Consider the following 14,576-nt stretch of genomic DNA (forward strand, 5'->3'; position numbering starts at 1 on the left):
TTGTCCGGCAATCGGCTCCTCACCCTGGAAATAATTTAGTTGCAAATTGACTGGAAGACGGTGAAAATTGAAAGTTAAAATTAGAAATACTCATAATAAACAGAGAAGAGGGAGGAAAAAAAAGGTCAGGAGATGTGGTGCAGCAATGAGATTGGCCCGCCTGGCAAATGAGGTTTTCTGTTTGTCATGAAATGTATGTGACATGCCTCCCCAATGCTGCAGGGATATCAAAGCCAGGAAGAAGAAAAAAAAGATTACCTAGCAATTTGAGGCTGCAGAAAATTCTCTGATGCTCTTGGAAATTTGTATTGTGCCCTTGTGGGGTTGTTTTTTCCCTCCTGTGTCACTTTCATTGACAGGCTAATATGTCACGCTCCTGATATGTAGGATTACAATAAAATAAGTAGAATACCTCATGATGCAGAGAATTAAATTGCATGCACATGCAACAGAAATTCAAATCAAGTGAAGACTAATATACCCTTTAAAATCAGTGCATTTTTTTTGGATCCTTTGCTTCACAAGACTATTTAGCCCAGAGTGACCAGATTAGAGAGAGAGAGAGAGAGAGAGAGAGCGGCTAAGGGTTTCTTTGTGTTCTGCATACTCGGGGAGGGGATAAATTGCGTAGAGCGAGATGGCTGGGACGCTGTCTGCGTCTGGAGATGAGGGTAATGAAAGATTTATCACTCTGTGCAGCATTCTCTAAATACAACTGGGGGGCTGATTTCCTGAATTGAGCTCGGCTGAAATGGTAATAACATTTTTTGCCTCCTCCAGTGCTCTGTGTCGGGCATGGATATTTAGGGTAATGCTAGGGAAGGTGATTTGATAATCTATACACCCAAATAGCCTGGATAATGGTACCGTGACGTACAGCACAGTGATAATGCATTTGTGACTCTCCATTTATTTTGAATATCTTCATGACTGGAATTGCTTGGCCTGTTTTTATGGTCTTTTTTTGTTTTTTGATATTGCAGCACTGGCAATAAAGTAGATTAGTATGAGTCAGGGTTCATTCTGTTCTTTTATATTTATGGCGGAGTGTTTGTTTGGGTCTCACTTCTCTAAGACCTTTACTCGATTTTTCTTAAACGGAGACCCTGAACTATGCTCTCCGCCTCAGGTTTGTTGATGAGGTCATTATTTTTTGTGAGGTGTGACTTAAGATGTTTTGTTTTTGCTCTTTTTTTTGTTTTTTGAAGGCGGTAATACACTGGCGAAAGAAATTCTGGAGAATGCTGCAGTGGGGAAGCGATCACTTCAACAGGAGAAAGAAAACGACACTCCACCAAAGAGGCCCAAATCTGTTGAGGAGAAGACACTTACCAATGAGCAAGTGAGTTACTGCTTCTCATGTTTAAATTGATGGGTCTGTTTTTATATTCACGTTGAAGCTTATAAACGTTTGTATCGCATTAAATTATATGTGTTTCTAATTAAAATTATAATGCATTAGCCTGCCTTGTAGGACTCTAAGTCATTTATGAAATGGATTACATTAAGACAGGTGGTGGGAAACAGCAATTTAAACTATTCCCTGTAATGAGAGTCAGTCATAGTTTTAAAGGATACAGTCATAGTTTCAAAGGAAGGAATCTTATGGTTAGAAATTGTGATCACGTTTTGCTAATTAAAGGCATAAGCAATTTTCTTGAATATCTAGGAATTGCCAGATATACTGTATATCTGCTTAATTATTGTGCAATATTGACCATGCCGTGATAAATGCTTTTATTTCAGGTGCAGCAGTGTCCATACTGTAATTACAGCAGCAAAGACGCAAACCGTCTGCAGCTGCACATCATGTCCCAGCATTCCATGCAGCCCGTCATCTCCTGTCCCCTGTGTCAGGATGTCCTCAGCAACAAGATTCACCTGCAGCTGCATCTCACACACCTCCACAGCGTGGCTCCAGACTGTGTGGAGAAGCTGCTTATGACAGTATGTAAATCATTTAAAACTGTTCAAGGCTGTCGGGTTTGCTGTGACTGCACAGAACATTTCCTATGCACCATATACTCCATTAATTAATATAAATAAAACAAATTCACCTATAATAGCTTCAGTTAATGTTCATTTGCTGATTTATGTTGATTCCCCTTTATGGGGCTTATTGCGGTTTCGCTGACACTGAATTTATCTGATATTTATTCCAGGTGGCAGGTCCAGATGTTACAATGCCAAATAAGTCATTGATACCTGCACCTGTACAAGACAAAGCCCCATCTGTAATGAACTCTTCAGCTGAGGCATCTGGAAAGCCCATGGGTAAGCATCATCCAGCTTTTTAATAATGAAATGCACTTCATTGCAAAAAAAACATTTTCTGTGAAAATCAAAGCAATAATCTCTTACCAAGGCTTCTAATATATGCCTCACATCCCTTCTTTCTTTACCACAACAGGAAACAGCTCTAAGGATTTGAAAAATAGCACAGGCACAGACAAAAGTGACCTTGAGCTTGCCAGTGAGGAAGTCAAGCCACCAAAAGAGGCTGCTGAGGCTCCAGATTGGAAAAAAAACACTGGCCAGGACAGGAAGAGCCCAGATTCCCTGCAGGAACACCTGAGCGACCTGCAAAAACGCCAGCAGCTCTCTGTCTCCGATCGCCATGTCTATAAATATCGCTGCAACCACTGCAGCCTGGCATTTAAGACATTGCAGAAGCTTCAGATACATTCACAATACCATGCCATTCGGGCAGCCACAATGTGCAGTTTGTGCCAGCGCAGCTTCAGGACGTTCCTCGCCCTCAGAAAGCACCTGGAGACTGGTCACCCTGAGCTTAGTGAAGCTGAAGTGCAGCAGCTGTGTGGAAGTCTACCACTCAATGGTGATATCACAGAGACTGAGGCAAGAGCACTGGAAGAGGCACAAGCGTTAGAACAAGAAATGGATAAAGACGACGAGCTGGACCAAGAAGGAAAGGCCAGTCCTACTGGAAGTGACAGTAGCTCCTTGCTTGATGAGATGGGTTCCGAACCAAAGCGGACCTTGCCTTTTAGAAAAGGTCCAAATTTCACAATGGAGAAGTTTCTAGACCCATCTCGTCCATACAAATGCACTGTGTGTAAAGAGTCATTTACTCAAAAGAACATTCTGCTCGTTCATTACAACTCTGTCTCACACTTGCATAAGCTAAAGAAAGTTCTCCAAGAAGCCTCAAGTCCAGTTCCCCAGGAAACCAGCAACAATGTTGACAACAAACCATACAAATGTAATATATGTAATGTTGCTTATAGCCAAAGCTCAACCCTGGAGATTCATATGAGGTCTGTCCTTCATCAGACTAAAGCAAGAACTGCCAAACTGGAAACAAGCAGTTCCAGTAGTGGAAGTGGAAGTGGATCTGTACCATCTAACAGCCCTGTTCCAGTCAGTCAGGGAAACACAGAATCTGTGAGTTTACCAGTATCATCGAACAAAGAGAACAATGTAGATACCAAAGAAGTAAACATAAAGCCAACTACTGATCATGTCGCTGTTCAGCAATCTCATCAGTCCACCCCGTCACCAGCGCAGCTTCAGATGCAACTGCAACATGAGCTTCAGCAGCAGGCCGCCTTCTTCCAGCCACAGTTCCTGAATCCAGCATTCTTCCCCCACTTCCCAATGACACCAGAGGCTTTGTTACAATTCCAACAACCCCAGTTCCTTTTCCCGTTCTATATTCCTGGCACTGAGTTTAATATCAGCCCTGAGCTGGCATTGCATTCAGCTGCATTTGGGATGCCAGGCATGACTGGGTCATTCCTTGAGGATCTAAAGCAGCAGATGCAGCAACAGCACCAACTGGGCCAACAGCAGCTTCAGCTTTCTCAGCAACAAGCTCAACAGCAAGCCTCTCAGATGCAACAGCAGCAACAAAAAGCCCAGCAGCAGAGCCACAAGCCTAAGCCAGAGCCCAATCATATCTCTGTGCCTGAGATTCAGATGTCCAGAGATGTGGAAGAGCACATGGAAAAGCAAGATAACAAAGCAAAGCAAGAGACTGTCAATGATCCGGATAACAATAAAGAAAATAAGGATTCCAAAAAGCCTAAATTTTCTGAACCTTTAATTCCTCCACCACGCATCATTTCTGGGGCCAGGGGTAATGCTGCAAAGGCCTTACTAGAAAACTTTGGCTTTGAACTGGTAATTCAGTACAATGAGAACAGACAAAAATGCCAGAAAAAGAACAGAGAGGAAGAAATAAATGACAAATTAGAGTGTGGTATGTGTGGAAAATTTTTCTCCAATATGTTAATCCTCAAGAGCCACCAGGAACACGTGCATGGTCAGTTCTTTCCCTATGTGGAGCTGGAGAAGTTTGCACAGCAGTACAGAGAGGCATATGATAAGCTCTATCCCATAAATCCACCTTCTCCAGAGACCCCTCCTCCGCCACCACCACCTCCACCACCTCCAGCACCACCAGCTCCAGCAACCATTCTTCCTGCCCCCACTACAGTAGGAAAGGCACAGACACCATCTCCAGCACCGCTACAAGCTCCACCGCCACCACCACCACCACCCCCTCCTCCACCACCTCCGCCACCCAGTGCACCTCCACAAGTGCAGCTGCCTGTCTCTCTTGACTTGCCAATTTTCCCACCATTGATGATGCAGTCCGTGCAACATCCTGGGTTACCCCCACAGCTTGCGCTACAGCTTCCAACAATGGACTCTTTATCTTCTGACCTCACACAGTTGTGTCAACAGCAACTGGGACTGGATCCAAACTTCTTGCGGCAATCCCAGTTCAAGCGTCCTCGCACCAGAATCACAGATGATCAGCTGAAAATCCTCCGTGCTTACTTTGATATCAACAACTCTCCGAATGAAGATCAGATACAAGAAATGGCAGAGAAGTCTGGCCTTCCTCAGAAAGTCATCAAGCATTGGTTCCGCAACACGCTCTTCAAAGAGAGGCAGAGAAGTAAAGACTCTCCTTACAATTTCAGCATTCCTCCCTTGACCACACTGGAAGATATCAGAGTAGAATCCCAGATGAATACACTAGAATACTATAAGACTGACGCAACCATGAACAAGAGATCCTCACGAACTCGATTTACAGACTACCAACTCAGAGTCCTCCAAGACTTCTTTGATACAAATGCGTACCCTAAAGACGATGAGATTGAGCAGCTTTCTACGGTTCTCTGTCTGCCGACACGTGTGATCGTGGTATGGTTTCAAAATGCCCGCCAAAAGGCAAGAAAGAGTTACGAAAACCAAGCCGATACCAAGGACAGTGAAAAGAAAGAACTTACAAACGAGCGTTATATCCGAACCAGCAACATGCAGTACCAATGTAAGAAATGCAATGTTATTTACCCTCGAATATTTGACCTGATAACCCACCAAAAGAAGCAGTGCTACAAAGATGAAGATGATGATGGTGCAGATGAAAACCAATCCGAGGAGATGGCAGAGAACTACGAGCAGACCACAATAAGGCAAGCAGAGTCAACTAAACAACCCACTGTCACAGCAAGCAGCTCTGGCTCCAGCTCCCCGCTAATGCCATCACCTCGACCTGAAATAGGAAAAATGTCACCCAAACCTGAGATCTCCAGTGAGAAATCAAAGCAGACCGAGAATGCCCCGTCACAAGCAGCAAAAGTAGTAGCCGATCCACGACCGTCTAAAGCTTCTACCCCTCAACCTCCTCCACAGAAAATGGCTCAGTCACAAATGACAAGACCGCATTCCCAACCTCAGTCTGCAGCTGTCCCATCCAGTCCTCTCTCCATTGCTCTCTCATCGCTTACCAACAGCATCCCTCCTCAGATGTTACAGTATCAGTGTGACCAATGCAAGATAGCTTTCCCGACTGTTGAACTGTGGCAGGAGCATCAGCATATGCATTTCCTTGCAGCTCAAAACCAGTTCTTGCATTCCCAATTCTTGGAAAGGCCGTTGGATATGCCCTACATGATATTTGACCCCAATAACCCTCTAATGACAAGTCAGCTTTTGTCCGGAGCACTTTCCCAGATACCATCACAGAGCGGCTCTGGCCTAGCCTCTGCTACTGGCTCTGGTTCTTTAAAACGTAAATTAGATGATAAAGAGGATGGCCCAAATGATAAAGAAGGTGGAAATGTTGGTGAAGACCAACACAGAGACAAACGTCTGAGAACCACTATAACACCAGAGCAACTTGAGATCCTTTATGACAAGTATCTACTTGATTCTAACCCGACAAGAAAAATGTTAGATCATATTGCCCATGAAGTGGGACTGAAGAAAAGAGTAGTTCAAGTCTGGTTTCAAAATACCCGTGCCAGAGAAAGAAAAGGTCAATTTAGAGCTGTTGGGCCTTCCCAATCTCATAAAAAGTGCCCTTTCTGCAGGGCGCTCTTCAAGGCTAAGTCGGCCCTTGACAGCCACATACGCTCACGGCATTGGCACGAAGCTAAACAAGCAGGTTTTAGTTTGCCTCCAAGCCCGATGATGCTTCAGGATGAGGGAGCTGAAAGCCCACATAAATACAATTTCATGGAGTATCCACCACTGCCACCAAAGACTGAGGTAAATGAGAGTGAGCTTCCAGCTGCATCCTCCACCCCAGTCAAATCATCTGAGGCACATCTAAAAAACTTCTTGAGCCCTTCATCCTTAAAAGCAGAAAACAGTGATGAGATTGAAGGGCTTAATATGAATTCTGCAGAAGTCTCAAATGATATCAACAAAATAGATTTTGATGAGACTTCATCAATTAACACAGCTATAAGTGATGCAACAACAGGAGATGAGACTAATAATGAGGTTGAGAACCTTATAGCCAATGGTGGGGAAAAACTGGGTGAGAATAAAATGAATACAGCACAAATCTCTGACATAACTGAAGATAGATTCCCCTTCAACATGGTGAGCCCAGCTCTAAGTTTCTCTGGCAGAGATAGCGAGCAGTACTTCAGTTCCAGAGATGATGACCTAGATGAAAATGCTGATAAAAGCGAAACCTCAAGTTTGGCTGATCCAAGCTCACCTAGTCCATTTGGAAGTGCAAATTCCTTCAAGGCTATAAAAGGTTGTGCAGAAAGACCAGGACACAAACGTTTTAGGACCCAGATGAGCAACCTACAGCTTAAAGTTCTCAAGGCTTGCTTCAGCGACTACCGCACTCCCACGATGCAGGAGTGTGAAATGCTGGGCAACGAAATAGGACTGCCAAAACGTGTTGTGCAGGTTTGGTTTCAGAATGCCCGTGCGAAAGAAAAGAAGTTCAAAATAAACATTGGAAAGCCATTTATGATAAGCCAAGGGTCTCCTGATGGACCGAGGCCTGAGTGTACTTTATGTGGTGTGAAGTATACAGCTAGACTTTCTATTCGTGATCACATCTTCTCTAAGCAGCACATTGCGAAGGTGCAAGAAACCCTGGGGAATCAGGTGGACAGAGAAAAGGACTATCTCGCACCTACCACTGTCCGCCAGCTTATGGCTCAACAAGAGCTTGACCGTCTGAAGAAGGCAACCGACATCCTTAGCTTGCCAGCCCAGCAGCAACCTGCAGTGGACAATAATGCACTTCATGGCCTTAGCCTGCCAACTGGCTACCCAGGAATACCGGGACTCCCCCCAGTACTCCTTCCTGGTGTCAATGGGCCATCATCGCTTCCAGGTTTTCCACCAAATACACCTGGTGAGTTAGTATGACAGACAATAGGTGTGCTAGTTTTAAGAACAGTTTCTGAATTATATTCATACATGACCACTGGCCATCATGCTGTTAAGGAGTGACTGATGCATTGGAACTATGAGTCATAAGGACATTTAATGCATGTATTTATTGCAAAAACATGGAAAATTTACTTTATCGATGTGTTGTGATTTGTACATGATAATTGCTTTCTGTTTCGGTCTTATTTTAACACAGACTTTGTACACCTGTATACTCATCGTGGTGTTTAAAGCTCATGCCACAGTTTTGATCCATAACAGAACCAAAAGCAGATATTCATTATCTTGTTCATGCAAATTTATGGAGTGAATTTGCAGTTATAAATTCAAATATTATCTATACCACTGTATTTCAGCTTTAGCGTCTCCTGGTGCTGGCATGCTTGGGTTCCCTACTCCAGCCACCCCTTCTCCTGCCATGTCTCTCAGCAGTACCCCAACCAAGACTCTTCTGCAGACTCCTCCTCCTCCTCCTCCACCTCCTCCTCCCGCTCCTCCTGTTCCTTCTGTCCCTCCTGTTCCTTTGGCAGCCAGTCAGACTGAGCAGCACAGCAAAGTATCTGAAAAAGATAAGAAGTTGGAGAAGCTCATGAAGGTCAAGGAAAGAGAAGCCGACGCCCCACGCCCCGAGACCCCTAGCGTGAAGAAAAGGGAGAAGCCTTCGCCGGTGCTTTCGGCAATGGGAAAAGTCGGAGGCGACGCTCCGATGGACCCAGCACAACTGCAAGCACTTCAGAATGCCATCGCCGGTGACCCAGGCTCCTTCTTAGGGGGGCAGTTCTTGCCTTATTTCATCCCTGGCTTTGCGTCCTGCTTCTCACCACAGCTTCCTGGTGGAGTGCAGGGGGGCTACTTCCCTCCCTTGTGTGGAATGGAGAACCTGTTCCCGTACGGCCCGGCAATACCACAAGCCATCGCAGGCCTCTCCCCGACGGCCATCCTGCAGCAGTACCAGCAGTATCAACAGTCGCTCCAGGATTCCTTGCAGAAGCAGCAGAACAAACATGAGCAGCAGCAGCAGAAACCTCCCCCTGCGAAGGCATCCAGTGCACAGTGCAACTCATTTAAACCAAAAGAGGCTAACGAGACTAAGGATGATAAAGGCTCTTCGACAGAAAGCACAAAAGAAGAACCACCAAAAAATACCAAAAGTTCAGACTTTCCAGATGCTTTTATTATTCCGTCCATCAAACATGAGTTTATATGCAGAAAGTGCCAGATGATTTTCGCTGATGAAGACTCAGCAGTTCGTCATCAGAAGTCCTTCTGTTACTTTGGCCACCCTTTTACCGACCCGCAAGAGACAGTGCTTCGTAAGGCGGTGAGCATGTATAATTGCATAGCCTGCAATGTGGCTGTTAGTGGGAACGAAGCACTGGGCCAACACCTTCAGTCGAGCTTGCACAAAGAGAAAACAATCAAACAAGCAATGAGAAATGCCAAAGAGCATGCTAGATTATTACCTCACTCAGTCTGCTCCCCTAATCCTAACACCACATCTACCTCGCAGTCTGCAGCTTCTTCTAATAACACCTTCCCTCATCTCTCTCGCTTGTCCATGAAGTCCTGGCCAAATATTCTTTTCCAGGCCTCAGCCAGGAAAGCTGCTTCCTCCCCATCTGCTTCTCCTCCTCCCCTTTCCTTGCCTTCAACGGTTACCTCAACTTCGTGCAGCACCTCAGGGGTTCCAACCTCGCTACCCACCGAAAGTTGCTCAGACGAGTCTGACAGTGAGTTAAGCCAGAAGCTGGACGACTTAGATAACTCATTGGAAGTCAAGGCTAAGGCGACCCCTGGCCTCGATGGCAATTTCAGTAGTATGAGAATGGATATGTTCAGTGTGTAGGAGTGAAAACAGGATCCCTTGCTTAAAAAAAAAGAAAAAATAAGACTTTTAACTGCAGTTCCAAAGTTTCTCTAACCCAAAAAAATTACAGTACCAAATGATTGACTCAGGATTGTTTTTCCCATATTGATATGCTGGCAAGATATTGATTGATTTTTGTTATGGACAGAACTGTTGCAGATGCTTGACTGAGCTTATATTGTATACAAAAAAATGAGTAAAAAATCTCACAAGTTCTTTTGGAGCTTGTTTCAAGCCAAAAAACTCTCACGATAGCAAATTGCACCTCAGCTGGATTGATTTCCTAATGCTAGCATGTACTGTATGGGATGATGATCCAGAACTTTCAAAGAGAATTTCTCTTAGTTTAGTTAGGTGTAATCCAGTAGCTTTAAATTCTCAGGTCAGAACATAACATTTCTCATTTGTTGAAGCAGCAAAGAAGCCTGGTGACACGTGGCTTTTTACCAAAACATGTCAAGCTTTATTGGACGCATTTTCTCGATGTGTGTAGTGTACCAAGAGACGATATAACTGTTACAGAACACATGCATATCCTTTTTAGTTTTGCCCTACAAGACGGTATTTTTTTTGTTTTTGTTTTCGTACCACTGAGGGATTTCCGAATGGTGAAATAATGTGTACGCCCCTTGTGTTTGCTACAAGCTCTATTTATATCCAGCGCCCTTTTTCTTGTATAATATACTAATAATCTGTGCCAACTTTTTTCTTGCTTTTACCTCTGAACACCACCTTTTTTTTCTGAAGAGGTAATAATTCTAGTTTTGATAGTCTCTTGATTATGTGAATAGGACATTTTTTCATTTGTGAATTGCTATACTGTTACGGTACTTGCTTGTGTCTGGACAATAGTGCACTTATTTTTATTTCGTTTACTTTTTTTTATCATTTTCATAGGCCATGTGTTAATTTAATAGTTTTGTTTCGTTCGTTTGTTTTTTAATTATTATTTGTGTGTAGTGCAGCAACAGATTTGATCCACATTTGTTAGAAGTTGTGATGCCTAACAATCCAGAGACCTATTTATCAATTGGTGCATCCATGAAAGTAGTACTGTATACTTGAAACTGTTAAAGTGCAAGTTGGACAAAAATATTTAAAACAAAAAAATAAAACAAAACAAAAAAAGGTATGAACATTTTGCTTCTTGTAAGCAAGAAAGCTGCTTTAAAAAACAAAGGGGGTTGGGACGAAGCGTCTGTTTTGTATAATGAAAACTTTTCCCTGTAGGACTGAATACAGTGTTAGCCCTATACACTGCCATTTGGTGCATAGGTTACGTTACTTCCATTCTACTCTGGGCACTTCTGTTGTTCTGTCATACTGAGCATTTTTTTGATTTCCTGTCACATTTTAGTCATATATGCATTACGAAGTATTATCTTATAACACCGTTTTGCTGCTAACGTTATTTTGCTTGCCATAAATCCTCTTCTTACCACACACGGCTTCCTACCATGCAGAAATCATAAACTGCTTTACTTTGTTGGGATTTCCTTTTATCTTTTTTCCTTCTATTCCTTTTTCGTGGAACTTAAAGAATGTGAAAGGGTGTTAATTTTTTTTCTTACGAATCACTTTTTCTTGTTTCGTTAAAAAAAAAAAAAAAAAAAGTAAGTAGGATAATGTGATTCATTCCAAAGTAACAGAAGGCTGTTTGTATGAAAGTAAAAGGCTTGTGAACAAAGAAAGCTAAGCTGTTGTACATATTCGTAGTTGGCTGTGCATGGTAAAAAAAAAATTTATTAATATGAAGAAATGCAAAAATGTATTGCTTTTTTGGTATTCCTATTCTGAGATGAACAAGTAGCATGTAATGCAACTGTTTGACAGGTTAAATCAAATCATGCTTAAAATTGTTTCAACCGATGAAATCACGTAACATTTCATTTTTTTTCCTGTTTATTATTGTACAGGTGTTTTTTTTTGTTTGTTTGTTTTGTTTTTTTAAAGTTGAAACACAAAGGTCACGGTTTTTAATTCTCTCTTACGTGAACTTTTTAATGTTCTTATTTAGATTTTTTTAGTATTTTAACATTTTATTTTAATCCTGAAGACACTTTTTGATTGTGTTTCATAAGAGACATCTTGGCCTCCTAAGGTGCAATCCTGCCTCTGTCCAAATCCTAAACGACTGTCCTGATTCCAAAGGCTTTACAAACGTGCTTTAGCCTTTTCCTGAATGTGGAGCGGCATTACAAGACTGAGCTGTCGGCTGGCGCCACATGCTAACGGTGTTCAGCCTGGACTAGAAATGCTTCCCACACAAGGACTGGTAAAGCAAATAAACAAAAAAACTTAAGGATGGTCCAACAATATAACTGTACATAAATGTTGCAACTGCACAGCAGCCAAAAAGAAAAAAAAAAACTTTTTATGGATCGATAGCGTGAAGCAAAAGAGGACACCTTCTAAAGGTTGAAATTAGGATTGTTTCTTCTGGATATCAAAGGGATCATCACACGGCGCAATCATATTCTTCACAATATGTACTCTACAACGCCTGGGTAACACAGGAAATGCACCCTGAGGTTTTAATAAAAAAGAAGCCCCTATGGCTAAAACTTTAAATAAACTAAACCAAAAATGTTATTGATGTTTTATATATAGAGAGTAGTCTCATTAGTTTTTGTTACTGTAATGTTTGAGGTCTCAGCTGTACCGTATTACGGTAAAATAACATGGTTTTGGAACTTTTTTTATTTTGTCACAGACCTGTTGTCATAGTTGAAATGACGTTTATTGTAGATGGTATTTGAACAACTTCTTCTGGAAATAGTTCATCAAGTATGTTTGTTGCTCATTGTTGTGATACATTAAAAACTGTATCTGCAAACCAGTTCTGGGTGTCCTTTTAAAAAAAAAACAACTTCTTCTTAAAAACTCTCTTTAATATGATGTTCCGTACAAAGAGGTGCTAACGTACATTTTAGCTGTAGCATTTATGATTTTTTTTTTACCCCTTGCTACAGTAATATGTGAGAATAAAATTCTACTAGAATTTTAGCCAAATCATTGAAAGGGAAAAGACAGGAGATGTGAAAGACTTTCACTTCTGTCGTGAGCCAATAAAAATCAAGTGGGTGGGACTGTGGTTGCTGTGTTTGGTTAAAAAACAAACAAAAAAAAAGCCAACAACCAAACCAGACTTTTTCCTCGCTGCTTTCTTACTGTCGCTTGGCACATAGCTTAAAAACGTAAATAGAAAAATAATAAATAGACTTTTCATCCAGTGAGCTAGGGTAAAATTCTGTTTTGTTTTGTTTTGTTTTTTTGTCTCTTTATGTGATTTTCCTGCTAGCAATGCTGGCATCACAGTATCTTTACTGCAGAGGTTCAGAGATGTCACACCATTAATTTCACCCACTTTTAATTTCACATTCTATCCTCTTTTAGATGTGATTAAGTTGTAATCGGGATTTATCTGATGATCTCCATGCTGTGGATTATCCCTAGGAGTGTCAGATAATTGTAAATGGACAGGTATTTTATCAAGCTCTGCCTCCATAAATATATATGTATATACATACATACATATGTATATAAGAGGTATATACATATATATATATATATATATATATATATATATATATATGTGTGTGTGTGTGTGTGTGTGTGTGTGTGTGTGTGTGTGTGTGTGTAAGAGCACCACAGTGCTGTAACAGTGTGTTTTATTCCTTACTCATCTTTAGATCATGGCAAGATTGAATTGTTTTGGGATTTTTTGGGAAAAGAGAATTTTCTGTTTATGAGGTTCAGGTTATTATCTTTTAGAATTGTAGATGTAAAAATGATATTTAATATAATTTCAAAAATTTGGAAATCAAAAATTTGAACTTATTTGGAAATTTATCCAAGATGAGACAGAAAAATGTGCTCAACAATTCCACATCTGCATTAGTGCATTCTCTTGGCTCTTCTTCTCGCCACATTGCTCTTTTCCTGATTTCACGAAAGTTTAACATTGTTATACCTCTGGTATTTTTCCCACAAACTAGGCTATATTTCCCCTATTCAGTGCAAAATTCCTCAGTATTCTGTGACTCGATCGGATTTGACCTTTTGTGAGAACAATAGCAAGAGGCATTTCAGTTCTGTCTTCTCCCGATGATGTGAAAACGGCCTTCTTGTCCTTCCGCAGTTGTTTGCTGACATTTTATACCCGGCGTCTCATCCTGCTCACTCCGTATGCATCCTGTGCAGAACTGGCATGATTGTTCTGTTGTGAGAAAAGAGCAGCTGAAGTTAATTCCCAGCGCAGCACTAAAGAGGCCTCGGCTGTGTGTCTGAGCTGTAAGAAATATTTGGACATCTGTGCTTATAAACTCACTCAAAAAACACAGTCATCAGTAAGGAGATGTTTTTATCAGAGAGCTGCAGATGATGAGGTCGAGTTTCAGGGCAGATGGATGTGAACAGAGTTGTTCATTAATGCACTATGTTTCACAGTGAGTCTGATATTCTTGCAGTAATTGTTATTTTTAAAGTTTTGTTTACAAAACAATTTATTCAAGCAAATGAGGCTTCATTTACGTACCTGATAAAATCTTAAAATGCTGTTAGAGTTAAATTATAGTTAAACACTCTCCAGAGAAATGTTCTTACAGGACAGATCTAACATAAATCCAGCCATTATCAACAATTTCATACATACAGATTATTTAGAAACTGAGGTTTTGTTTTGTTTTTGTTTTTTTAATGTAAATATGTAATTTTATGTGTTTCTATACCAGGAAGTGTGATTTATAAGGTTTATGAAGGCGTACCTGTCAGGAATAAAGCTCTCCCAGACAAGCTGTTAATCAACCATAGGATTATTTTCCTATAACGGCATGTCCCGTAGTGTCTTATACCTCTTATACCACAGCAATTTGCCAACAATTTCAATTTTAAACAATTAAAGAGCCAGACATCATACTTTTTATCCTGTTATAGTTACATTTAATTTTGTGGAACGTCCATGAAACAAGCTGTCACTCGTGTTATAGCAGCTATAAACAGTCGTTCCCTCACCAGTCTCTCTTTC

At 41.4% G+C, this 14,576-nt stretch overlaps 1 protein-coding gene across 4 annotated transcripts in view; it reads left to right on the plus strand.

Annotated features, from left to right (window-relative positions):
• Window positions 1-12,746, plus strand: part of zfhx4 (zinc finger homeobox 4) — a 77,765-nt gene extending 65,019 nt beyond the window's left edge. For all 4 annotated transcript variants that reach the window (XM_053228202.1, XM_053228201.1, XM_034298300.2 and 1 more), the window contains 5 exons: window positions 1,209-1,342; window positions 1,747-1,947; window positions 2,163-2,274; window positions 2,411-7,645; window positions 8,040-12,746. In XM_053228202.1, coding sequence (XP_053084177.1) covers window positions 1,209-1,342; window positions 1,747-1,947; window positions 2,163-2,274; window positions 2,411-7,645; window positions 8,040-9,529 — 7,172 coding nt within the window. In that variant the 3' untranslated portion in view covers window positions 9,530-12,746. The remainder of the gene's footprint in view (window positions 1-1,208; window positions 1,343-1,746; window positions 1,948-2,162; window positions 2,275-2,410; window positions 7,646-8,039) is intronic.
• Window positions 12,747-14,576: the final 1,830 nt, after the last annotated feature.

This window comes from Pangasianodon hypophthalmus, chromosome 22, assembly GCF_027358585.1.
Source record: "Pangasianodon hypophthalmus isolate fPanHyp1 chromosome 22, fPanHyp1.pri, whole genome shotgun sequence".
Lineage (NCBI taxonomy): Eukaryota > Metazoa > Chordata > Actinopteri > Siluriformes > Pangasiidae > Pangasianodon > Pangasianodon hypophthalmus.